At 40.4% G+C, this 25,874-nt stretch overlaps 2 protein-coding genes across 2 annotated transcripts; both read left to right on the plus strand.

The window, feature by feature from the left end:
* Positions 1 to 2,198: 2,198 nt before the first annotated feature.
* Positions 2,199 to 15,329, plus strand: LOC125592514. Its single transcript, XM_048767729.1, has 2 exons — positions 2,199 to 2,246; positions 14,889 to 15,329. The coding sequence occupies exons 1-2, from the start codon at positions 2,199 to 2,201 to the stop codon at positions 15,327 to 15,329; spliced, it is 489 nt and encodes a 162-aa protein (XP_048623686.1).
* Positions 15,330 to 20,757: 5,428 nt separating this feature from the next.
* LOC125592403 lies at positions 20,758 to 23,364 on the plus strand. The gene is made up of 3 exons (XM_048767493.1): positions 20,758 to 22,144; positions 22,267 to 22,383; positions 22,451 to 23,364. The coding sequence occupies exons 1-3, from the start codon at positions 20,963 to 20,965 to the stop codon at positions 23,186 to 23,188; spliced, it is 2,037 nt and encodes a 678-aa protein (XP_048623450.1). The 5' UTR covers positions 20,758 to 20,962; the 3' UTR covers positions 23,189 to 23,364.
* The last annotated feature ends 2,510 nt before the right edge of the window (positions 23,365 to 25,874 follow it).

A 25,874-nucleotide genomic window follows, 5' to 3' on the forward strand; every position in this document is an offset into this window, starting at 1 on the left:
GCCCATCCTATTGTTTACAGTAGACAAAGCACGTGTTTATTATGATTTTAGGGGACTGTAGGCTTTTCAATTATCACTTCGTTCTATGCCACATATTATTCTACCCACTTATGAATCTCTCTTGCATTCTATGCCACATATTATTTTACCCACATGAATTTTTCTAGAAGCCATTTGCAACTTTTAATATTTTATTGGTTAAAGTAATTTTGCTTTATAATAAAAATAGGGATAGAGACGTTTTTGTTTTGTTGCTTTTAACAGAATATGTGTAAAGCATCTTCATTCACGGTGTTTGTTAACGAAATGCGACATTTCAAATTCTCGTATCTATCTATACTAATAAAGTGGAGTTTTTTCTCTCTTTAGAGGAAATAATGACAAATATCGCTCTCTAATTTGTTAATACATTCAAATAGGAATTTTTTCTAAATGTGATTATGTATTTCTAAACTCATGTCAGTACAGAACAACTCCATGTCCGGATCCTTCTTCCCTCTAGGTCTCATCTTCTCACCGTCGCCGCCTCTCCGAATTGAAAGATGAAGTTGATGCCATGGCCGTTACACTCTTTCCACTTTCTCCTATTTACTCCCTGTTACTTGGTGATTGCTCCACTCCTCGTAGCATTCAATCCGCCTCTTCGCTTCAGAAAGTTACTTCCGCTATAAATACCTTTTCTTTCACACATGATTATCACAACTTTGAGAAGAACCAGAAGATTACTCTGTTCAATTTTCGGTGCTCTAACGTTGCGGAGGTTCGATTGTTGTGGTTCTGGGAGGCGCGAAATCTGAGGAAAGGAGGTGAACTGATGAGTGTTGACATGCTCTTTGTTGATGAGAATGTAAGCCTTTTTTTCCATGAATATGTTTTACAGTTTATTTCATCCCGATTCTGTAAAGTATAACGCCGTTAACGTTCCTTCCCAAAAACATTGTCTTAACGTTTTATTTTCTCTTCGCTTACAGTTAACCTAACGCAAGGAACTGTCAGTGCGAACTGTCAGTGCGAACCGTCAGGTTAGGTTCAGGGAACGTCTCAGCAAAGGCTCCCTCTACACCTTAACTGGATTTGACGTCGTATATAGCAACACCAACTTCTGTTTGTCTGATGCTCCTTTCTTGGTTCCGTTTGCCAAGCTAACTTTGCGTCTTCGCAGGTTCATTTCATTTTATATACGACATGTGTTATTAAGGAAGCTTTTGTCACATCTGTTGAATTGAGTTTTGGTTGTTCTCTCTCTGCAGTGGTAAAAACGTTTGTGTGAGTATGTTTGATTCCTTGGCTCTTGCATTCCATACCAAATTAGACAGTTATGGGAGAAAGCCGAGAGTCGTTATTGCTACAAGCGTGAATCCTAAGATAGTTGGGGGTAAGCGTGTTTTGTGTTTCTGAATTTTGGTTGCCTACATACATATATATTCGTCAAAAGCATGTTAGTTTCTATATATTTAGTACTTAAGTACCCCTTATTAATTTCCGTGTTTCTTCTCAGGCCATTTATTTTTGAACGGTACTTCTGGCACACATCTCTACTTTCACTCTGATACCGCAGCTGGGAAAGAAGTCTTTGACATGTACGACTGATAATTCTACTTTAAGTACCTCAAGTTTGTGATATTGACAAATATGAAGGACCTTAAATGTAATGCATTAGATAGAACATGTTCACACATAGGAGCATAGGACCTTCTTCCTCACGTTCTGCTTTCATCCCACTTCCAGATTGTGTGCCACAGCCGGTGGTGACTCCACCAGTGTGACATAGTAAGGTGGTGTCAAGGAGCTGGAGACTGTTTCATTAGCGTAGTTGACGACCTACTTTATGGAGTCACCACCACAAGTATGTTTTCTTAATTACCACCTTCTCAAGTTTTCTCATACTTGGAATATTAAACCCATGTACCTCATTCACAGGCAGGTTATTGAGTTTCTATAAACAACCAAAGTTATATTGGAACTACAAACAGATGGTGCTACATCTCATGTGCCAAGTGTTTCAGAAAACTATAGCGCCTAACGCAAGTGCTTTTAATGTTCTTAGGTTCTCTCCTTAAGCATATATCTTAAACCTCTTAATATCACATAAGTTCTTTAATTATTTGAAACTCACTACTTTCTTTGAATTGAAACGTTGATGTTTTATAAGGTGCAGCGGCTGAAGATTCGGCTGTATTGTAGCATTTGACGCAGCTATGACTAAGGTGACAAATTTCAGGGCTGTAGAGGTTCCTCATCCAATGGTTTGTAATCTGACCATAATATAAGCATATACTATACTGTTTCATTTTATTTAGGATTTACTAATGTGTGCTTTGATGAACGTCAGGGACAAGGTGAGGAGCAAGACCCAAGGAACCCATCCAAAAAAGTCTGGACTTAGTTTCCTACATTGAGCATTATACAGAAACATATTCATCGAATTCTCCCATGCATTAGTTAATTGAACTCACTTTATGTTTTCCAAATAAGGGTTAAGACAGTTACTCCACCATCTAATTCAAGATTTCTCTCCCTTTTGGTTTTGTTACTTAGTTAACATTTTGAGTTGTTAATTTTACATATATATCTATCTATATGCAAGCACTCTTACCCAAATCCACACTCGATATGAAAACGAAATTAAAAATCCATTTACATTATATTTTCGTCATGTTTAGTCAAAAAGACGATCACCTAATACAAAAACTTCTGTAACATACTGAGAATCATCACCTAGCACAAAAAACTATTGTAACATACTGAGAAGTGAGAATTGTTGGGGTCAAAAACGGTTACGACGGAGTTAACATTCAAAACGTCCGAAGAAGAAAATGAGAACTTTCTTCGACGAATACTTTCTCGAAATAGATTCTTTTCGATGCTATCTCCCGAAGACCGTAGCGAACCCATTTCATGTTTTCCGCCATTCTAAGTCATCGATCAAACTTTACGGTAATAACCGCGGAAAGTTCGTTCTTTATCGAAAGAAGCCGTAATAAACGCTTCGAGTCAGAAGACGGCCCAAAGGGACATAAGACATGACTCGATGCCCATCTTACGATTTCTTAACTAACAGCCCGTAAGCCGCATGACGGTTTACGCTTAGCTTGCAAGGAAAGATAAATGTCAAGTTTCCGCGGATAAATACGAAATTTTGAAGATAATTACGAAGATCGGAAAAAAATGGAATATCTCCATTTTTACGCTATGACGGCTTAAGGGCAGAAGAGGAAAAGCGGAAACCGACCTAGGAGCAAGTATATAAGGAGTCCTAGGCGAGAAGCATGAAAAAAAAGACTTCCTCAGAGAAAACTTAGCACTTAGAGCAATTAGGCATATTTCCGTTTTTGTTATTCGAGCTGCGACTCAACTAGGTTATTGCCGTCTTAGGGTTTTAAAACTAGGAATCTTGCCGACAGCTCTCGTAGCCCAGGCTCTTACCTTGTTGTAACGCTCAAACGTGAATTCGGAATAAGATCTAATTTGCTCTCTTTTCGATTTCTTATTCTTTATCGTTGTTATTTTTGTGTTCTGATTGCTTGGCGTGTGGTATTAGCAGATATCCGGGAACTCTGGGAAATTAGGGATTTCCTAGTTTCCTAATTTAAACGGAAATCGACAGTGCGAATTTTGGTTCCCACAGTTTGGCGCTAGAAGGAGGGGGCTCTACGGATCAATCTAACCCGCAAAAGCCACTTAACGATCAGGAACGATATGCAAGACTCGACGTGCGCGAACGTCATCTCGTTCAAGGGGGAGCAACGGTCGATCGAGCCAAACCTCGAAAGAACCTCCTTGTTATCGAGCTGACAATCCGAGATGTCGACGTCGCTAGGGTGCTAATCGACACCGGAAGTTCGGCCGATATCATCTTCAAGGATACTCTCGAAAAAATGGGAATAGATCAATCCAAAATCGTGAAATACCCTAGCCCACTACTGGGACTTTCGGGAGAAACAACTGTGGCCTACGGGTCGATTAATCTCGTGGTCTAAGCCGGAACCGTGACAAGAGTCACAGAGTTTCTAGTTGTTGACCGTTCCGAATCTTACAACGTTATCATGGGAACACCATGGTTGAACACCATGCGTGCCATCCCATCAACGTACCATCTTTGCCTCAAGTTCCCAACCCCTAACGGAGTCGAGGTAATATGGGGAAACCCAAGAGTATCACAGGTGTGTTACGCCGCAGAACAAAAACGAAAAATACCAGACCTCAAGACCACTCCTAGAAAAGCGGAGAAAAAGGTCTCCAACAAGGATTCGCAAAGTCAAGATTCGGCGGAACTCTTCTGGCAGTCTCGTAACATCACAGCCCTAGAGGAAAAACGCGAACCAACTTGCGAACCTGTGGTCACGGTCTGTCTCGACGAAGCATCTCCGGAACGATGCATCGAGATCGGAGCCAATCTCCGCGAGCCTTTGAGGACAGAGCTCATAACCTGTCTAAAAAAGAACCTCAATAATTTTGCATGGGCCGCGGAAGATATGCCAGGGATCGACATTAACATAACATGTCACGAATTAAATATCGATCCGACCTTCAAACCCGTCAAACAAAAAAGGCGGAAGCTAGGACCCGAACGGGCTTCCGCGGTAAACAACGAGGTCAAAAAATTGCTTAAAGTCGAGTCAATAACGGAAGTGAGGTATCCAGACTGGCTCGCTAACCCTATGGTAGTCAAAAAGAAAAACGGGAAATGGCGAGTTTGCGTGGATTTTACCGACCTAAACAAGGCCTGTCCAAAAGATAGTTTCCCTCTGCCACACATCGATCGACTAGTAGAAGCAACGGCGGGCAACGAACTTCTGTCTTTCATGGACGCCTTCTCAGGTTACAATCAAATTATGATGAACCCTGACGATTACGAGAAGACTGCGTACATTACCGATCGCGGAACCTATTGCTACAGGGTAATGCCCTTCGGCCTCAAAAATGCTGGCGCAACTTACCAACGACTCATGAACCGTATGTTCTCCAAACAACTCGGTAAAACGATGGAGGTTTATATCGACGACATGCTCTTCAAATCCCTCCAAGCAAAGGATCACGTATCACATCTGGAGGAATGTTTCGCGCAGTTAAATTCCCATAACATGAAGCTCAACCCGACAAAATGCATGTTTGCGGTGGCGTCAGGGGAATTCCTCGGTTACCTAGTCACATTCCGCGGCATCGAAGCTAATCCAAAACAGATCAACGCACTGATCGAGATGGCTTCACCAAAGAATAAGCGGGAATTCCAAAGGCTAACCGGTAGGATCGCGACACTTAACCAAATTTATTTCACGATCAACGGACAAGTGCCTGCCCTTCTACGATGTCTTACGGGGAAATAAAAAATTCGAATGGTCGGAAGAATGTGAAAACGCTTTCCAACAGCTGAAGCGGTATTTAGCTTCCCCTCCAGTCCTCGCAAAACCCGTGGAGGGGAAACCTTTGTTCTTGTACATCGCCGTGTCGGCAACAGCTGTGAGCGGCGTCCTGATCAGGGAAGAACACGGCGAACAGAAACCTATTTTCTATATAAGAAAAACCGTGCTGGATGCCGAATCTAGGTACCCGCTAATGGAAACATTAGCATGCGCGGTCGTAACATCGGCCCGAAAACTAAGACTATATTTCCAATCCCACACGATCGTCATCCTCACGACTTTTCCCCTGCGGACGATTCTGCATAGCCCGAGTCAATCGGGCCGATTAGCCAAATGGGCGGTCGAATTGAGCGAGTACGATATCGAGTACCGACCGAGAACAAGCGCAAAATCACAAGTGCTTGCAGACTTCTTGGTCGAACTACCGACAGGGACCATAACCAATGAGGAACCAAATTCCACATGGCTCCTCCACATCGACGGATCCTCATCCAAGCAGGGATCATGCATCGGAATTCGCCTCACATCTCCGACGAGCGAAATCTTAGAGCAATCATTCAGGCTGGAATTCCACGCCTCAAACAACGAGGCCGAATACGAAGCACTCATCGCAGGGCTGCGTTTGGCTCACGGTTTGAAGATACGAAACATCCATGCTTACTGCAACTCCCAGTTAGTGGCAAGTCAGTTCAGCGGAGAGTATGAAGCCAGGGACGAACGGATGGACGCGTACCTCAAACTGGTCCAAACCCTAGCTCAAGAGGTTGACTGTTTTGCCCTTACACGAATTCCCCATTCCAAAAACGTCCAGGCAGATGCTCTCGCGACCTTAGCATCAAGTTCTGACCCAGGACTTAAAAGAGTAATTCCGGTCGAGTTCATCGAACATCCAAGCATCGGACCACCATTCGTTGTCAACCTCATAGAAGGTCAAGATGACGAGGAAGAAGAAGTTACGATACAACCGCAATCGAAGCAATCTGATTACGGCTGCGATACGCCATGGCTGCAGACAATTCGAGACTACATTATCAACAAACACCTGCCCACCGAGAAATGGGCAGCCCGCAAAGTCCGAACACAGGCCGCGCGCTACGTAACAGTGGACGGCGAAATTTACAAATGGAGATTCTCCGGACCACTCATGACGTGCCTGGAAGGGGAAAAAGCGAGAAAGGTGATGGAGGAAGTACATTCTGGGTCCTGCGGCAACCATTCCGGTGGAAGATCGCTGGCAGTGAAAATCAAACGCCATGGATACTACTGGTCGACGATGATCGGAGATTGCGAGAAGTTCGCACGAAAATGCGAAAAAAATGCCAGAGGCATGCTCCAACCATCCGACAACCAGCCGAAGTTCTCTCCTCCATCACATTGCCTTATCCCTTTATGCGCTGAGCCATGGATATCATCGGACCCCTTCATAATTCAAAGCAAAAGCGTTTCCTTTTAGTCTTCACCGATTTCTTTTCAAAATGGGTAGAGGCAGATTCGTTCGCGAGTATAAAAGATGTCCAAGTCGAAAGTTTCGTATGGAGAAACATCATCTATAGGCATGGAGTTCCTTACGAGCTCATAACCGATAACGGATCTCAGTTTATCTCCACCCGGTTCGAGGCGTTCTGCGAAAAATGGAAGATAAAACTTAACAAGTCGACGCCCAGGTATCCGCAGTGTAACGGACAAGCCGAAACGATTAATAAAACCATTCTCGACGGGCTGAAGAAACGCTTAGAGGTCAAAAAAGGCAGGTGGGCCGACGAACTCGAGGGAGTCCTCTAGTCCCACCGTACCACCCCGAGGCGAGCAACGGGAGAAACCCCTTTCGCTCTGGTGTACGGAACGAAATGCATGATTCCCGCCGAAGTAGAGTTCCCCAGTGTTCGAAGAATATTACTTCCCGAACGAGAGGAGCTCAATAACGCCATGCTCCTGGATGATCTCGATCTCATTAACGAGCGCCGAGATCGAGCGCTCATCCGAATCCAAAATTATCAACACGCAGCCGTAAAGTACTATAATTCCAACGTACGGAATCACAGATTTTATCAAGGAGATCTGGTCCTTCGCAAAGTCTTCCAAAACACCGCTGAACGAAACGCGGGAAAACTTGGAGCAAACTGGGAAGGACCCTATAAAATCGAAATATTCGTCTGATCGGGCTCCTACGAAATAGCCAACATGCAAGGCATAAAAATTCCGAGGACCTGGAACGCAATGCATCTCAAAAATACTATCACTAAACAAACCAACTCGCAATGACCGAACTACGAGACGGCTTGATCTCCATAAGGAGTACGTAGGCAATTTGTCGAAAGGCAAATTCAGCTGTCCCCCCCTCATTAAAAAGGGGGGGGGAGTGGATACGTATACTCGTATACTCTCAAATTCGAAAACATCCGACCACACCTTCGATGTTTCCGACATATCTTAACCAAGCAAATTATTTTTTATTCGCAAAACATTTTCGATATTCGGAAATAAATCAGCCATTATGGAGAAGCAGCCTTTGGCATCGCGGGACATCGCGAGAGATGCCTCGAGAGTTACTTCTTCCGAACAACGAAAACGGACACTCCGTCAAAAAATGAACATTTTAACACATATTTTGTGCAAAAACTCTAAACGACGGCATCTGCCGCCAAGTCCGGTGCTGATCACATCGAACTCTCGAACGTCCTAAACAGACATAGCCATCTCACGAAGATGACTCTCGTACATCCGACACAAAGATAATAGCGCTATAAAAGAAACCCAAAATTTTGGTCCAGCACTTCCGGTTGGCTTAAAAATTGTCTCCGGAAAGATGCTCGATTCATATCTAACAAGTCATATAAGCCGAGAACCTATCGCGGACTTTAAATCGGTACGAATCAGGTTAAAATCGCGACAGATAAATCGATAGCCGGCTAGTCACCGCATAAAATCTTAAAAACGAAAGTAAACCTAGGTCTTGCCCTAAACCCAACGCACTGGTCTCTAACATCTCAAGGCATGATATCCAACAGATACGAGATCCCAAAACCATGCCTCTATGTTTATATTCGATATCTTCAGATATCCCGCAAAGTCTATATCTCGCGGAAAAACTCTCGAAACGGATCTCGAACAAAACATTTCACATCGAAGAAGGATATGAGACGACAACTCATCACCCTCCTTCCACGCCATACGTAAACATATGAAAAATGCAACTCTATCACTTTGTCATAAAAAGAAAGCCGCAGAGCGGCAGGGATTCAAAGCCACATACGGCAGTCCCGAAAAATGAAATAAGGCTATTTAAGGCCGAAACATCAAACATTAAAAAAATCTCTCTCAAGAGATCTAACCAAAGTCATCCTCAGAACTAACGCTCCCTCTTCACCCGTCGCTTTGTCCAAGCCTGGAGCCGCGTCACCTCTGCTTTCTCCGAGCACCGGATCTTTCCCCTCTGAGCCTTCTGAACACGTCAGAAGAAAGCACGCGGATTTCAGGTCAGCTAGGATGAGATCAAAATCTCCATCCACGACTGCCAAATCTCCCTTGCAGCCGGACAGTCGGGCCTCTAAGGTCGGAGGAGTCTCACTCTGGAACGACTGAACCACGGCCACCCCGCCCTCAATCGTCGCCAAGGCTAAATCCCTGTTCCGGATGCACTCGAGGGAGCCTAGAAAGGCAGAGATCTTCGCCAAGCGAGCCTGAAACTCAGAACGAAGAGCGTTTGTGGCCTCTCGGATCCCGCGGCTCGTTAATCCTGCATCGCCCTCGATCTGACGCTGAAGCCGACGCACCTCCGAAGATTTGGCCTTCTTGGCTTTCTTTTCCTTAAGCAGTGAACTCGCCGTCTTCCCGAGGTCCCTCTCGAGCTCCCCTATCGCGACCTCGAGTTTCAACACCTTCACGGAGTGAGAATCCTTGACAGCCGTCAGCATGGCCTCGGTTTCAGACCACCTACCCTGCAGCTCCAACAACTCCCCGGCAAGACGACTGGTCTCAGAACCGCACTCGCTGATCATCCCATCGATCAACAACATGAACTGCGAAACGAGAAGAAAGTTAGGGATATTTTGTCTTTTAGAAAAATATATAACGATCAAGAGATTATGTGAGCGACAAACCTTTCCGCAAAGCCCCGACGCTATGCTCGAGCCTCCTTGCTGCGAAGATTCCCCGTCACCGCCCTTGGTAAAATTCCTCTTTCGGCCCTTAGGCTGAGCAACCGGAACAACACTAGGAGCGTGCAGCGCTAGAACAATCTCTTTCATGGCCGGAGGAGGAGGCATAGAGTCAGCAGTCCTCTCCTTATCCTCGACAAGAATTGGAGTCGTGGACGATCCGACAGGTAGCGCCGAAACATCTGAAACGCCCGAGCCTGCGAGAGTTCCCGCGTCTCGCAGAGTTACGACCTCGGTCCCGTGACCTGGAGCAATGGCCAGTGCAGAATAGGATGGGAACTCGGCGCCAGCTCGAACCTATTCCTTCTCGGCTTTGCGACGAACTAGTCTCTCTCGAAAGGAGAGATGGTCAGCAACGCAAGCCGGCGCTTCGACCGGATAAGTCGGAATCAGAGCCGGAGAGGTGGCCTCGCCCATCTCAACATTGGAACTTCTCTTGTCGCCGTGGGAAGAAGACATGTTGAAGGCAAAAGATTTGGAGCTAGAGAGGTTTCAGAGGTTTGAAGAAGGGAAGGTGTGAAGAAAATGAATGACAAGAGCTCACTACTTATAGAAGTATGGGCTCGGAATTTTATATTTTTAATATATACTTTCTCAAGAATTTTCTTCCGCAGAGTTTAAAGTAAACTTCGTCCAATACGCCTAACTTTGCCAAAATCGTCAAACCGCGCGCAAGAGTCTCGACTCTAACGAGCTGGGGGGCTAACTGTTGGGATAAAAAACGGTTACGACGGAGTTAACATTCAAAACGTCCGAAGAAGAAAATGAGTACTTTCTTCGACGAATACTTTCTCGAAATAGATTCTTTCTTACGAAAAGCTTTGCGGAGGAAACACGAGACAGCGGACAAGAACTCGAAAAAGGTCACTACGCAACGACCGAACGCGTATTCCGCTCGGTCGCTACGTAGCGACCGACCTCTTCCGAAACATCGATACGACAATTAGTCCATGCATTCTCGTCTACCCTTCGATGCTATCTCCCGAAAACCGTAGCGAACCCATTTCATGTTTCCCGCCATTCTAAGTCATCGATCAAACTTTACGGTAAAAACCGCGAAAATTTCGTTCTTTATCGAAAGAAGCCGTAATAAACGCTTCGAGTCAGAAGACGGCCGAAAGGGACCTAAGACATGACTCGAGGCCTAGCTTACGATTTCTTAACTAACAGCCCGTAAGCCGCATGATGGTTTACACTTGGCTCGCAAGGAAAGATAAATGTCAAGTTTCCGCGGATAAATATGAAATTTTGAAGATAATTACGAAAATCGGAAAAAAATGAAATATCTCCATTTTTATGCTATGGCGGCTTAAGGGCAGAATAGGAAAAGCACAAACCGACCTAGGAGCCAGTATATAAGGAGTCCTAGGCGAGAAGCATGAAAAAAGGACTTCCTCAGAGAAAACTTAGCACTTAGAGCAATTAGGCATATTTCCGTTTTTGTTATTCGAGCTGCGACTCAACTAGGTTATTGCCGTCTTAGGGTTTTAAAACTAGGAATCTTGCCGACAGCTCTCTTAGCCCATGCTCTTACCTTGTTGTAACGCTCAAACGCGAATTCGGAATAAGATCTACTTTGCTCTCTTTTCGATTTCTTATTCTTTATCGTTGTTATCTTTGTGTTCTGATTGCTTGGCGTGTGGTATTAGCAGATTTCCGGGACCCCTGGAAAATTAGGGATTTCCTAGTTTCCTAATTTAAACGGAAATCGACAGTGCGAATTTCGGTTCCCACAAGAATCTTACCACTCATACTTCAGTAACGTACATATAAAGGAAATCAAGTCTCTTCGTAGCCTAACTCTATTTTTCTTTAATGTAAGACTCTAGATTCTTTTAGAACGACAAAGACTAGACGATAAAGACTAGAGATTACTCTCTTCTCACTTAGATAAGACTTAGACATTACTCTCTTCTCACTTACTGCTACTCATTTTTCCTAGAGGACCCGCATCATTTTTACTCAAAAATCAAGCCAAGAACCTCCATTAACATACTTTGATTCTGTAGGTTTCCCCATGATATCTGAAAATAATAACGGGTAAAAGTTTCCGACTTCATGTCTACACTTGGGATGCAAGTAAAATGGAGTTAAATTACAAAAAAAAAGAAAAAAAAAACAGAAAAAGTAAACTGGATTTTAGAACCAGTGCCATAGCAGTTGGGTGGCCAACGTCTCTGATCGTACTCTAAGTCCAACTACTCCCAATATTCGTTGTTGTTAATATTTAGTTATTTACTAATGCAGTTACCCATCGATTGGTAGCAGCTGTGCCTGTGTTTACCTTAAATTAGTAATGTTCATTAAAAACAACAATTCAACCCTCTCTTAACCCAACCATCCAAACCTTAGTTCCGTCACTTATAATCTTTATCAATGATCAAAGCATTCGGTGATTAACTTTCGTGTTTGTTATGTTCCCTATTAAAAACTCTCTTAGCGTTTTTATCCCATACTCTGAAGCACCAAACTTTGCTTCTTTTAAGTCGGCTTACATATGATCTTCACAAAATAACATGCGTACGTCGCCTAAATTTTATAAGGAACCTGCAACCCTTTGTTATTTTGCAAACTAACCTGCAACCCTTCGTTCATGCGCGTTCCTAATTATTATTTATAACATAGAAGAAGATGGTTGGAATTATGTATATGCTGACATCTTTGTGTGTTCTCTGCATATTAGAATCCGAATAGTAACAAAACGTGTGTATATATAATATGGATATTTTTTATTATTAATTTCGGTATGGCATAGTTTTCGACGTTATCATTCAAAGCTTAATCTCACAAACTCAATAACACAAAGTTAGAAACCCCGCGTGAAGCAAATAATTCTCGATTAGTCAAAAACAAATAATATTTAGTTATGGAAAGTTTTGAATAAAAACATTGTTAGAAACACACACACTCATAATCACGGGTAAAATACATTCAGATATACCACAATCAGGCATAAAACTTTAACAGACAATTGAGAAAATATAATAAATTACTACATATATAATCTCATGCAAATGCAAAAAGAAAACGTATATCCATTAAAATATAAATGAAAATGAATATTGAAAACAAAATAGGACAATGAAAATGTATTTCCATTATTTGATAACAAATAAAAATTCAGATACATAAAAATTATAAACAAAGGTCAAAAATGTTAACAAAATAAATATAATCTTCAAAAAATAATTAATTTATAAGATGATCTTAGAAAACAAATATTTATTATATTCAATTTAGAGTAATTTTTTCAAATGATTTATAAAATATAAATATATTTTAACATAAAATAATTTTGTTGTAAACTTACCCGCCCGTAGGGCGGGCCAGCCCCTAGTATAATAAAAAGCTTAGAAAATTGATTTGACTATATACATCACCAAAGTGCGTTTATCTTTTTTGGTACACATCTATTTAAAACTCTAGAACTAAAAGAGTTTGAACCGGAATAGTGAAAGAATAGATGAACTATTGGAAAATAATTCTCGTGTAAGTGAGGCCAAAGCACGAAAAAAATAATGTGGTGATTACAGAATAAAAATACAATAATATCGCGCTTTCAAAAAATTAACACATAGTTCATTGGACGGGATGGAGCCCACAAACCGAATGAAAGAGCGTGGATGAATAGTCTATTAGTCGTGGGCGGTCAGACATTACATAAATCAAATGAGATTTATGTTCCGTTGGAGTATACACAAGGAAGACCATGATTCGATCGAAGAGGATTAGAAAATAGTGGTTTAGACAAGAGTAGGGTTAGTGATTTCTCTGATTTTTGGGAAAATTGTTACAGAAACCCCAAATAATATCACGTGGTGATAACAATTGAAAAAACTCTAAAAAGGTCGATGATGTTATGAATCATAAAGTGGATGGTCCATAACCTACACCATACAAGTTCAAGACTAGAGTCCATTGGAGGTTTACATCCAGCCACATGGAAGACTCATTCAACCTTAGTCTTTATGAGTTTGACCATGTCATTATGTAGAGTATCTTTATAATCAATTCTCCCTTTGACTCCACCTTGTATGAACCATTATATATAGTGGTGTAAGCAATAAGAAATATACAACACATTCTCACAAACCTTCTCTCAAATCTTAACACGTTATCAGCACGAAGCTCTCTCCACCGGCGACCTCCTCTCCTCCGGCCAGCCCCACACCGGCCACTTCTCCACCTCTCTCCACTATCCGCGGATCATCTTCCTCTCTCTCTTAAGGTGGTCCATTCAGAATCCTTGTGGTGAAAAGGTAAAATAATCTAACCCTAAAATCTAAGAACACCACATATCTGAATTTTGATTATAAAGATCTATATGAATCTGAATTTTATATGAATCCTATAACTTATAAAACAATAGAAATCTATAGATATTATAAAAGAGAAAAATCTGTAGATCTAAAATCATCTCAAATATTAATCTTGAATCCATGATCTATATGAATCATGATTCTAAGAACCTTTTGAATCATAAACAAAATTATTGAAAGATTGCAAATCCCCTTAGCTAAAAGCCATTCATAAAATCGGCTGCTCCTCTCTCCTTTTGTCATCCATGTTTCCGGATTTTATGAAAGATTAAAAAAAAAACCCATGATTCAATCCTTTGATTGACCTAATTACCAGATGTGAAATCATGAATGTATAATCTGGCCAAATCAAAAACCCCATCAAAATCCTCAATCCAAACTGATGTGATGTTTGCCAAATAAAATCGGCCATTACACACATCAAACTTTTTTTCTTGCTTGGTTTCAAAACCAGCAAAATCCATTATCCAAAATTAAAAAAAAAATAATAATAAATAATAAAACAATCATGATCACCCTAAAGCCAAAATCGTTTTTGATCCTTTGTGATCAGTCAAAATCAGAATAAATAAAATATTAACCCATAAATGAAAATCTTTGACCATTGATGTCTGATTTTGAAAACTGAAATTTTTTTTTGAAAAACTTTTATGATTGTTTAAATGAAAATCTTTGACCATTAATGTCTGATTTTGAAAACTGAATTTTTTTTTTGAAAAACTTTTATGATTGTTTAAATGAAAATCTTTGACTAAAGTAAATATTTATTTCAAATATTATAAACTATAATCAAGTTTTTAAAATTAGTATATCATATAATAAATTTTAAATACTTGTTTTGAAAAAATTTGATTATAAAGTTATCATTTGATCACATAGTTATTATTAAAACCAACCTTGAAATCGATTTTTATGATTGAATTTTATTAGTGATGATTGAAAAATATAAAAACATTTCAAACATTCAAAATCCCCATTGATCATCTTATTATGAATCCTTATCCCTTTATGGATTATTTGATTCAAATATCGAAATCAACAATCTTGAGTATGCTGCCCTCAATCTCACCGGAGACAATTACCTTCAATGGGCACTTGACATCAAGATCATCTTGAAATCCAAAAACCTTGGTGCTTGTACCACTGATGGCAATGAGTCATCTGAGAAGGATAGATACAGTGCGATCTTAATCATACGCCATCACCTTGCTGAAAGTCTCAAAGACCAATACCTCACTGTTGAGAATCCTCTCGAACTTTGGACAGAACTGAAATCCAGATATGATCACCAGAGGACGGTGCTCTTACCAAAGGCCCTATATCATTGGAGGAACCTAAGGATCCAAGACTTTAAGTCTGTGGATGAGTATAACTCGGCTCTATTCAAGATAGTCTCAAAGTTGAAACTGTGTGGAGAGACTATCACTGATGCTGACATGTTAGAGAAGACATTCTCTACATTCCACACAAGCAATGTTTTGCTTCAGTAACAATACCGAGAAAAGGGTTTCTCCACCTATGCAAATTTGATCTCTTGTTTGTTGCTGGCTGAGCAAAACAATGAGTTACTCATGAGGAATAGTGAGGCATTACCTGAGGCACATGCGGCCATAGAGCCAAAAGATGAGTCTCCAAAGAAAGAGTCAAACCATGGCCGTATGAGAGGCCGTGGAAGATGGCAAGGTCGTAACCGTGGGTTTCAACCACGTGACCGTTGGTTTCAACCACGTGACCGTGGGTTTCAACCACGTGAACACCTTGGTCGTAGCCGAGGCCGAGGATATGGCCGAGGTAATGGCCGAGGGTATCAACCTAGCCGTGGGTATAAGTCCGACTTCAAAACCCATGGGTCGACCAAATCTTCTTGCCATCGGTGTAGGATGACCAATCATTGGGCCAACCGATGCAAAACTCCCAGTCATCTTGTTAAACTCTACCAGGAGAGCATAAAGGGAAAGAATCCTGTGGCCCATTGGGTCCATCATGATGATGAGAATGATCTCGACTATGAGGATGTTCAAGCCCATGACAATGATGATCAGACTGAATTTGAGACTTCAGATATCCTTAAAGAGGTCAATTAAGATTTCGACATCATGTTGCTTTTGTCTTTGCATTTCCCTTTGGCTTTATGTTTTTGTTCTACTACTTTGAAATAAAGTTTTGTCTATGAAATAAATTTGATTTTATATATCCAGTTAAACTTCCTAAGAACATTTAAACAAAGCCAAATAAAACATTCTTATACTTAAGAAATGTCTAAGATGATGATCCTTGTCTATTTTTCAGAAATGAAAGAAGACAAGAACATGCTAGTGGTGGATAGTGGATCAACCCACACTATATTAAAAGACAAAAGATATTTTGTTAACCTCACCCTAAGAAGTGCCAATATCAATACTGTAGCAGGCACAGGCCGTCTTATTGAAGGCCATGGCCAGGCCCACTTAATGATGCCTAATGGCACGCATCTAGAAATTTCTGATGCATTATATTCTCCTAAATCAAAGAGAAATTTGTTAAGTTTCAAAGACATTCGTATGAATGGTCTACATGTTGAAACTAAGGGCGAGGGAAAGAAAGAATTCATTTTGATTTATGAAAATGCCCAAGGCCATAAGAAAGTCCTAGAGACTATCCCTGCTATATCTATGGTCCTTTATTGTGCCCATATAAACTTGATCGAGGTTAATGTCACAATGACTAAAGAGTTCAGAGAAGCCTTTAACCAATGGCACGACAGGCTCGGCCATCCTGGTTCGGCTATGATGCGTAAAATACTCTTGAACTCAACTGGCCATTCCTTGAAAGATAGGAAAATTCTCCCTAAGAGCTTCCCATGTGTTCCATGCTCACAAGGGAAATTAATAATAAGGCCATCACCTGTAAAGGTGGTTAAGGAAACATTAAACTTTCTGTAAAGGATTCAAGGCGATATATGTGGACCAATACACCCACCTTGTGGGACATTTCGATATTTTATGGTCCTCATTGATGCATCGACCAGATGGTCGCATGTTTGTTTATTATCCACTAGAAACCTGGCATTTGCTAGATTACTGGCCCAGATCATAAGACTGAGAGCCTACTTTCCAGATTTTCCACTTAAAACTATTCGTCTTGACAATGCTAATGAATTCAATTCCCAAGCTTTTAATGATTACTGTATGTCCATGGGGGTAAGTGTGGAACACTCTGTGGCACATGTACATACACAGAATGGATTGGCCGAATCCTTCATTAAAAGAATCCAACTCATAGCTCGACCATTACTCATGAGGTCGAAGCTTCCAGTATCAGCTTGGGGACATGCGGTATTACATGCTGCTGAATTGATACGCATAAGGCCATCTAGTGAACATAAATATTCTCTATCCCAATTACTCTCGGGTCATGAGCCAGACGTGTCCCATATCAAAACATTTGGATGTTCTGTGTATGTTCCTATTGCACCACCACAGAGAACAAAAATGGTACCTCAAAGGAGGATGGAAATATATGTTGGATTTGACTCTCCTACCATTATTAAATATCTTGAGCCAACAACAGGAGATTTGTTTAAGGCCAGATATGCAGATTGTCATTTTGATGAATCTGAGTACCCAACATTAGGGGGAGAGAATAACAAGCTGGGCAAAGCAATAAAATGGAATCAAACATCCCTATCATGGCAAGATCCTCAGACTCAATCATGTGATTTAGAGGTCCAGAAAATAATTCATTTGCAAAAGCTAGCTAATCAATTGCCTGATTCCTTTGCTGACCCGAAAAGAGTGACTAAGTCCTATATACCAGCTTGTAATGCACCAATAAGTATTGATGTCCATGATGGACACAATCAAGTAGCTACAGAGTCTAAAGCACGTCTCAAACATGGTAGACCAATTGGTTCCAAAGATAAAGGACCTCGGAAATTAAAGAAAGGTGCAAAAGAAACCGAGGTCATAGATTATCCAGACAAGGCCGAAATGGCCATGCCTAAGGTACCAACCAATGAGACTCGGGACGCCGAGCCTCATGGTACTGAAGGTACTAATGATGAGATCTCAATTAATTATCTTATGTCTGGGACAAGATGGAACCGAAAAGATGTCGACATCGATAATATATTTTCTTATAAAGTAGCCCTTGATATGATGGACTTAAATAAGGATCATGAACCCACGTCTATTCTAGAGTGCACTCAAAGATCTGATAGGCTCAAATGGAAAGAAGCCATAAACGTGGAGTTAGAATCATTAAAGAAAAGGAATGTCTTTGGATCGATTATCCTGACGCCTTCTAACATTAATCCAGTGGGATATAAGTGGGTATTTGTGAGGAAGAGAAATGAACATGGTGAAATTGTAAGATACAAAGCACGGCTTGTAGCACAAGGATTCTCACAAATACCAGGCATCGATTATGAGGAGACATACTCCCCTGTGGTGGATGCAACTACATTTCGCTTTTTAATAAGTCTGGCCATCAAAGAAAATTTGGATATGCGGTTGATGGATGTTGTAACCGCATACCTTTATGGTCCACTGGATAATGAAATATATATGAGATTACCAAAGGGTATTGAGCTTAAAGCTAACAAAGGTTCTCGAGAAGAACACTGCATAAGGCTGAACAAATCCTTATATGTACTTAAGCAAAGTGGTCAAATGTGGTATAATCGTTTAAGCGAATACCTTGCCAAAGTAGGCTATAAGAACGACCCTATCAGTCCATGTATCTTTATAAAGAAGTTTGCAAACAATGGATTTGTTATCATAGCAGTGTATGTTGATGATTTAAACATCATTGGAACCTCTGGGAAAATCGCCCAAACAGTTGAATTTCTCAAGAAAGAGTTTGAAATGAAAGACCTAGGTAAAACCAAAGTCTGTTTGGGGTTGCAACTTGAGTACATGAAAGGAGGAATCCTTATGCATCAAATGGCATATACTGAAAAAGTACTCAAGAGATTTTATATGGACCTGGCTCACCCATTGACCAGCCCAATGGTCGTGAGGTCCCTTGATTTGGACACGGACCCATTCGGTCCTAAGAAGGACGATGAGGATGTCCTAGGTCCAGAAGTGCCATACCTCAGTGCCATATGAGCATTAATGTATTTGGCTAGCCACACTAGACCAGATATATGTTTTGCCGTAAACCAAGATTTAGTTCTTGTCCGACCCAAAGGCACTGGAACGGAATTAAACATATCTTACGTTACCTACAAGAGGAACTAAGGATTTGGGTCTATTTTATACCAATGAAACCAAAGATGGTTTGGTAGGTTTTGCAGATGCAGGCTACTTATCTGATCCACACCATGGTCGGTCCCAAACTGGTTATGTGTTTACTCATGGTGGTACTGCTATATCATGGCGTTCCATGAAACAAACTATAGCAGCCACTTCATCTAATCACTCAGAAATTCTTGCCATGCATGAGGCAAGTCGTGAGTGTATATGGTTGAGGTCTATGACCCAACACATCCGATCAGATAGTGGAATGGTCAAGGACAATGGTCCGACCATCATATATGAAGATAATGCTGCTTGCATTGCTCAACTCAAAGACGGGTATATCAAAGGTAACCGAACCAAACATATTCTACCCAAGTTCTTCTTTACTCATGAGTTGCAGAAAGCTGGAGAGGTCAACGTCCTTCAGATCCGGTCTAGTGAGAACTCAGCCGACCTCTTCACCAAGTCATTGCCCACCAGCACATTCAGGAAGCTCACGCAGCAGATTGGCATGCGAAGACTCAAGGACCTTCAATGATGTCCAAATCAGGGGGAGTAATGTGTGTTGTACTCTTTTTCCTTTCTCTGGTTTCCCTTTTACCACAGTGGGTTTTGGGTTTTCCGGGAGAGGTTTTAATGAGGCAACATTAGCATGTTACAAGCCCTATATGGTTATGGCATCCAAGGGGGAGTGTTATGAATCATGAAGTGGATGGTCCATAACCTAGACCATACAAGTTCAAGACTATAGTCCATTGGAGGTTTACATCCAGCCACATGGAAGACTCATTCAACCTTAGTCTTTATGAGTTTGACCATGTCATTATGTAGAGTATCTTTGTAATCAATTCTCCCTTTGACTCTAGCTTGTATGAACCACTATATATAGTGATGTAAGCAATAAGAAATATAAAACACATTCTCACAAACCTTCTCTCAAATCTTAACAGATGATTTATTTTCCCATAATAACTATTTCATCTGTTCTGAAATGTAAGATGTTTAGAATAATTTTTATGTTCCAATATATAAGATGTTCTCATCTTTCTATGTAATTTTAAGTTTATCAAAAACTGTGTAGCCAATCAAATTTAATAGTTCTATTTTGTAATTGGTTGAGTAGTTTTTAGTTTATAATTTTAATGATACTTTGTAGGTAAAAAGTAGTTTTCTTTATAAGTGTGTATTACCCAAAATATCTTACATTTCAGAACAAAGGAAGTATCATATAACATCAGATCCTCATTAAACTATGTCCTCTTGCTAGATCTCCACGAAATGAAATTTACAAATTTATTTACCCTTAAATTAATAGTTCAAAACTTGATTACCTATAAACCAATGGTTTTAATCGGTTTACTAGTTTTAATCCGTTTACTCTTAACCAAACAATTTAAGATCAATTAAACCAAGAAAAAAAAAATCAAATTTTCATATATAATGTTTCTTTTTTTCTTAAATTATCATTTTTTTATATGCTTTTCTTCTTCTTCTTCACTAACGTCACCCTAGACGACGTCTCTACAGCGAAGTCTTAAGTTGCAAAGTTAGTTTTGTCCCATGACTAATAACAAAACCGAAACAGAACACACAAGTTGTCTTTTGCCATCACCATAGAATAGATAGATGATAAAGATCAAATCTTTTCTACAATGAAGTTCACATTTAGTGTATCGGAAGCCTCACTCCCACGAATAACAGCAGCTCGGGTAGCTGCGACGGCTTCCGCGAAATCCGACTGTTTTCTTCAGCCGTTGAACTCATCAATTACATTAAACGGCTTCTCATTCCCGAGATCAGACATGGATGACGTAGGCTACTCCACGGATGCTTGAGCCTGAGCTAGCTAGCCGCTTGTAGTGACACCGTGATGCGCCGCTCGAGTTTGGTAGTAGGCGGAGATGGCGTCATTGAAAGGGGGTTCGAGTGGTCGGTTTGATCTTCATGTGCAACGCCAAAACATGGATGCTGAGAATGAGAAAACCGCCCTCGAGGCCTCGGTTGTTGTGATTGAGAAAGACCTTGAGGCCCCCGGGAAGGATGTGGTTGTTGAATCCGAAGCTGAAATGAATGAGACTGATGTTGGGGAAGCCTCTGACAAGGTTGTAGAAGCTTCCATGGATGTTAGTAAACCAGAGGAGGCAGTGCCCTCTGTTGTTGAGGAGAAGAAAACAGAGGATGATGAGACTTGTGTTGAAGGCGCAAGTCCTTCCGTAAAGGGGTTATTACCGGGAAAGAAGAAGGTTGTTAAGACAGTGAAGAAGCTTGTCAAAAAGAAAGTTTTGAAAGGAGGCGCTTCTGCTTCTGCTTCTGCTGTGGATCCTTCTCTTGGTGAAAGCGATAAGGGAACAAAGAAGGTTGCTGCAGATTCTGAAACTTCTCTTGGAGAAGATGGTGATATGGAATCTACTGAAGAACTCGCTGCGGAATCTCCTGCTGATGAAGAAACGGTGAAAAGCGTTGGGAAGAGATTGCTAAAGGGGAAGAAAGTCCAAGGAGCCCTTAAAACAACAACATTGAAGGAAGCTGGTAAAGGAACTCCTCAGAATGGCCAAGAGAATAACAACAACTCGTTAGCTGTAGACGAGCAAACCAATGGCGTTGAGAAACCTAGTTCGCTGGAGGTGAACACTAGCGAACAAAAGAATGAGGACCAAACTGGCATGGCTGGTGGGGGCAGGAGACGCAAAAGGAGGAGAGGTGGGAAACAGGTCTCAGGCCCAAACAAGAAACAAATGAAAGAAGAGGTCGTCGTCGCTGCTGCTACTGATGCGACACAGAAAGGTATAGAAGAGGAGGGGAAAAAGCAGGTGGATGATGACCTTGAGAAAGATGGACAGGGGAATGTAAAGCATGCTGGTTTGATCTTCATGTGCAACGCCAAAACTAGGCCCGATTGTTTTCGGTTCAGTGTGATGGGCGTACAAGAGAAGAGGAAGGACTATGTGATGAGTATCAAGCCCGGGGTTAAGCTTTTTCTTTATGACTATGATCTCAAACTCCTCTATGGAGTTTTCCAAGCTTCCTCTGCGGGTGGGATGAAACTTGAGCGCAATGCTTTTGGTGGATCCTTTCCCGCTCAGGTAACTTCGTGTTTCACACATATGCTTGCTAGCCACAACTAGTCTTTGCTGATGGTATTCTTTTTGTTGGAATTTTATTAGCTTATGGATCAGTTTGGTGATATTGTGTATTCACATCTCAGGTGCGGTTCAAGGTGGTTAGTGATTGTATACCGTTGCCTGAGAGCGAATTCAAGAAAGCAATCAAGGAGAACTACAACAACAGAAACAAGTTCAAAACAGAACTTACGCGTAAACAGGTAAAACCATCAATTTCCCCTTAAGTTCATATCAGCAGATATTTCATTCATCTCTCTGTTCTTGAAGGTATTCAAGCTGACAAAGCTTTTCCGACCAGCTGCTCTCCCTGCTCAATTGACTCACACTCTGCCAGCCCCTGTTCCTCGTCCTGCTGAGAGGAAAAGATCTGACAATGACCGCTATGCTCCTGGCAGCAGCAGAAGTCATGGAAGGAGTCGCAATGCTGCACCTCCTCCACGCAGAGAAGAGCCACCACGCAGAGAAGAACCACCCCGTGATCTATACCTCACTGAAAGCGAGTACCGAACATACGGCTTGAGAAGAGCAGAACCAGCTCAGCATTATCCAGTACTGCCACCTGATTCTTCTTACCGTCTGGACTCGTACCGTCCATCTGCGGTGGATCATGAGCGGCTTTTGAGACAAGCAGAGATTGAGAGGCATCATGACCGTAGAGAAGTTCTTTTGCCTGAGAGAAGCTACCACCCGTCGTATGATCACGTCCTAAGCTCTAGGCGCCTGGCACCAGAGCCACCATTGGAGTCTTACATGAGAGACCCGTATCACAGAGTTGAGTACCGTAGTCCCGAAAGACTACATAGGACGACATACCTGCCTTGTTCGGGAAGAGAAGACGATGACTTGTATTCACGATATGTTACACCGGACTCATTGGCTGAGTACTACCGATCATCGTCATCTCGCAGATACCCCCCAAGCATTGCTGAATCTGAGTTTCTTCCGCCTTCATCAATAACATCACGGTATGCTTACTCAGGGTCTTTACCCTATTCTCACCGCTGATTTTTACTCAAGCTCTCCTTTTGAATGTATTTGCTGTTTAATGTATGTTTGGATTTGGACATGCTTTCGTTGGTTCACCCAAACTTGGATTGTACTTTAGTTTTTATTTATTTGTCGTTGTACCAATCGCCCTCGGCAGATAACTTTTTTTATCCTCGAATAAATGTTTTCATATATGTTCTCTCTTTCATTTTGAATTGCTTTGGCAAGATATAATATTCTCTTTATGAGACTACCAAACTTTACCAAATTGGTATTTTTTTTTTTTTGAATGTTATCGCTGTTAAAGTGTGTTGGATTGATTGTTATGGTCGTCTTCCCAACTTCTCTTCAAGGCACCTTTTGAATTATGACATAAATGAGGGCTCAAAATCTTTACCAAATCAGACATGTATATTTTCATCAAACGTTAACGCACATCTATGCTAGTCCGTCCATCCTTTTCTGTAAGTTCGTCCATCCTATTCCACTAGACGAGACTTTTCTCAAGTTCCAGTTGTTTGGCCAGCGAACTTATTATAAATAGATCCCACATTCTTTAGTGACCCAATATAGATTTGTTATTAATATTACTTAATTGCCCTTAATGAAACATGCAATGTTAGTGAAGGAAACATGCCCCTAAGGTAATTATGACAATAGGATCCTGCTTTAATAGTATAGATGATCCATTCTTTCTATATTTAGATAACAATCTTCTGTATGAAACTTTGGATCTATCATCTAATTAACTTTAATTAGACTATTTCCAATGTATTTTATTATTTTTCTTTTAAAATAGTGAAATTTTATAACGAAGATAAGAGTTTATTCTAATATATTCTTCTAAAATAGCACTCTAACTATAGAATAAAAATATAAGTGGATAAGAATAGATTTATCGGCGCTCCAAAAAAAAGAATGAATAGATCTACTGTTAAATTTTATTATAGAAATAAATATAGTGAAAAGTTAGAGATATTCTTAGTTGGTCACTCAACCCAAGTCGTGAAACAACACTTACAAAATTGTAATTTTTTTATTTATGACAATCATTTAGAGTAGAACTCTGTAAATTTAATACTCGCTCTATTAATAAATTTTTTCGGTCCTAACTTGAGTCAGTTCAAAATATGACACATCAATAAAATAATAAAATAATAAGATAATAATTTGTTAGAAAATTCTATGTAAATGTTAGAGCGCATGCCCAATCCCATCAGCCCATTATATCTATTCCTATCATGATTGATACTATAAATTTGTGGAATGTTTACATGTGTATTAACTTTGCTGCCGTAAAGACAGCTTCCCCTTCATTTTATGAATATCAATTTAGAATCATTTTGATCTTGAAGGTAATTTAAAGCTTCCTTCTTTATTTCTGTTTCTGCATAATAAAGCTGTTTTGAGCTATGTTTTATCACTTTCATTTATGTCTCAATAAGTTCTTCTAAGATACAAATCTCTCTTATTCACAAATTTTATCATGGTATCAAAGCTTCGGTCGATTTTCATGGATTACCCCCTATCATATATGTTCCATTAAGATTATAAACTAATAATTTATTTGTATATGTATTTTATATAACAATTCATTATATTGTTTATTTTATATTCACATAAAACTATCTTTATATTTTCTTAACATTTAATATATTTTGATGAAATTTAGTAATATTACATCTAAAGCCACATTTAACATCTATGAAACATATTTTATACTCGCTCTATTAAAAAATTCTTATTTAAAAAAAATATTTATTAAAAATAAAAATATAAAAAAGAAAACTGTTTATAAATTAATAGAATTGATATAAAATTAATGGAAAATTCTATCTTTATTCATAACATAGAGGTTCCTTATATAGGATATTACACCGTCAAAGATAAATGGAAAGATTACAAATCATAATCTCTTGGTTATGAGCCATCCACAATCTGGTTCATAACACTCCCCCTTGGATGCCATAACCATTTAGAGCTTGTAATGTGCTTTAATGTTGCCTCATTAAAACCTTACCAGGAAAACCCAATTGGAACAAAACCATGGTAAAGGAAAAAGAGTACAACACACATTACTCCCCCTGATTTGGACATTACTGAAGGTCCCTTGGACCTCTCCAATTTTCTGCAATCCGTGGGTGATGAAGATCTTGGGCAGAATATGTTTCGTCCTCGAACATGATAGTTGGTTCTTCTTTACCATTGGCCATGCCACAATATGATCGAACATATTGAATCATCGACCTCAAATACACACACACGAAATTTTGGATGATGTTGTTGTGATATGCGTGTACCACCATGTGTAAAACATAACCTATCTAAAAACAAATCGACAAAACCAAATAACCTCTCTTTGGGCTGGTTAGTATAAAATAAACCAAAATCAAAGGCTTCTTCATCGTCCTTCTTATGGACCAATCAGATCAGTGTCTAAAACAAGACTTCTGCATCGTCCATCTTAGGACTAAATGGACTTCTTTATCGTCCACCTTTGGACTGAATGGACCAGTGTCCAAAACAAGTGATCTTACGCCCATGTACTAGATAATGGGTGAGACTGGTCCATATTAAATATCTTGAGTACCCTTTTCTGTATATACTATTTGATGCACAAAGATTTCATTGTTAATGTACTCAAGCTGTAATCCCAAACAAAACTTTGTTTTCCAAGATCTTTCATCTCAAACTCTTTCTTGAG

Source organism: Brassica napus, chromosome C9, assembly GCF_020379485.1.
Source record: "Brassica napus cultivar Da-Ae chromosome C9, Da-Ae, whole genome shotgun sequence".
Classification (NCBI taxonomy): domain Eukaryota; kingdom Viridiplantae; phylum Streptophyta; class Magnoliopsida; order Brassicales; family Brassicaceae; genus Brassica; species Brassica napus.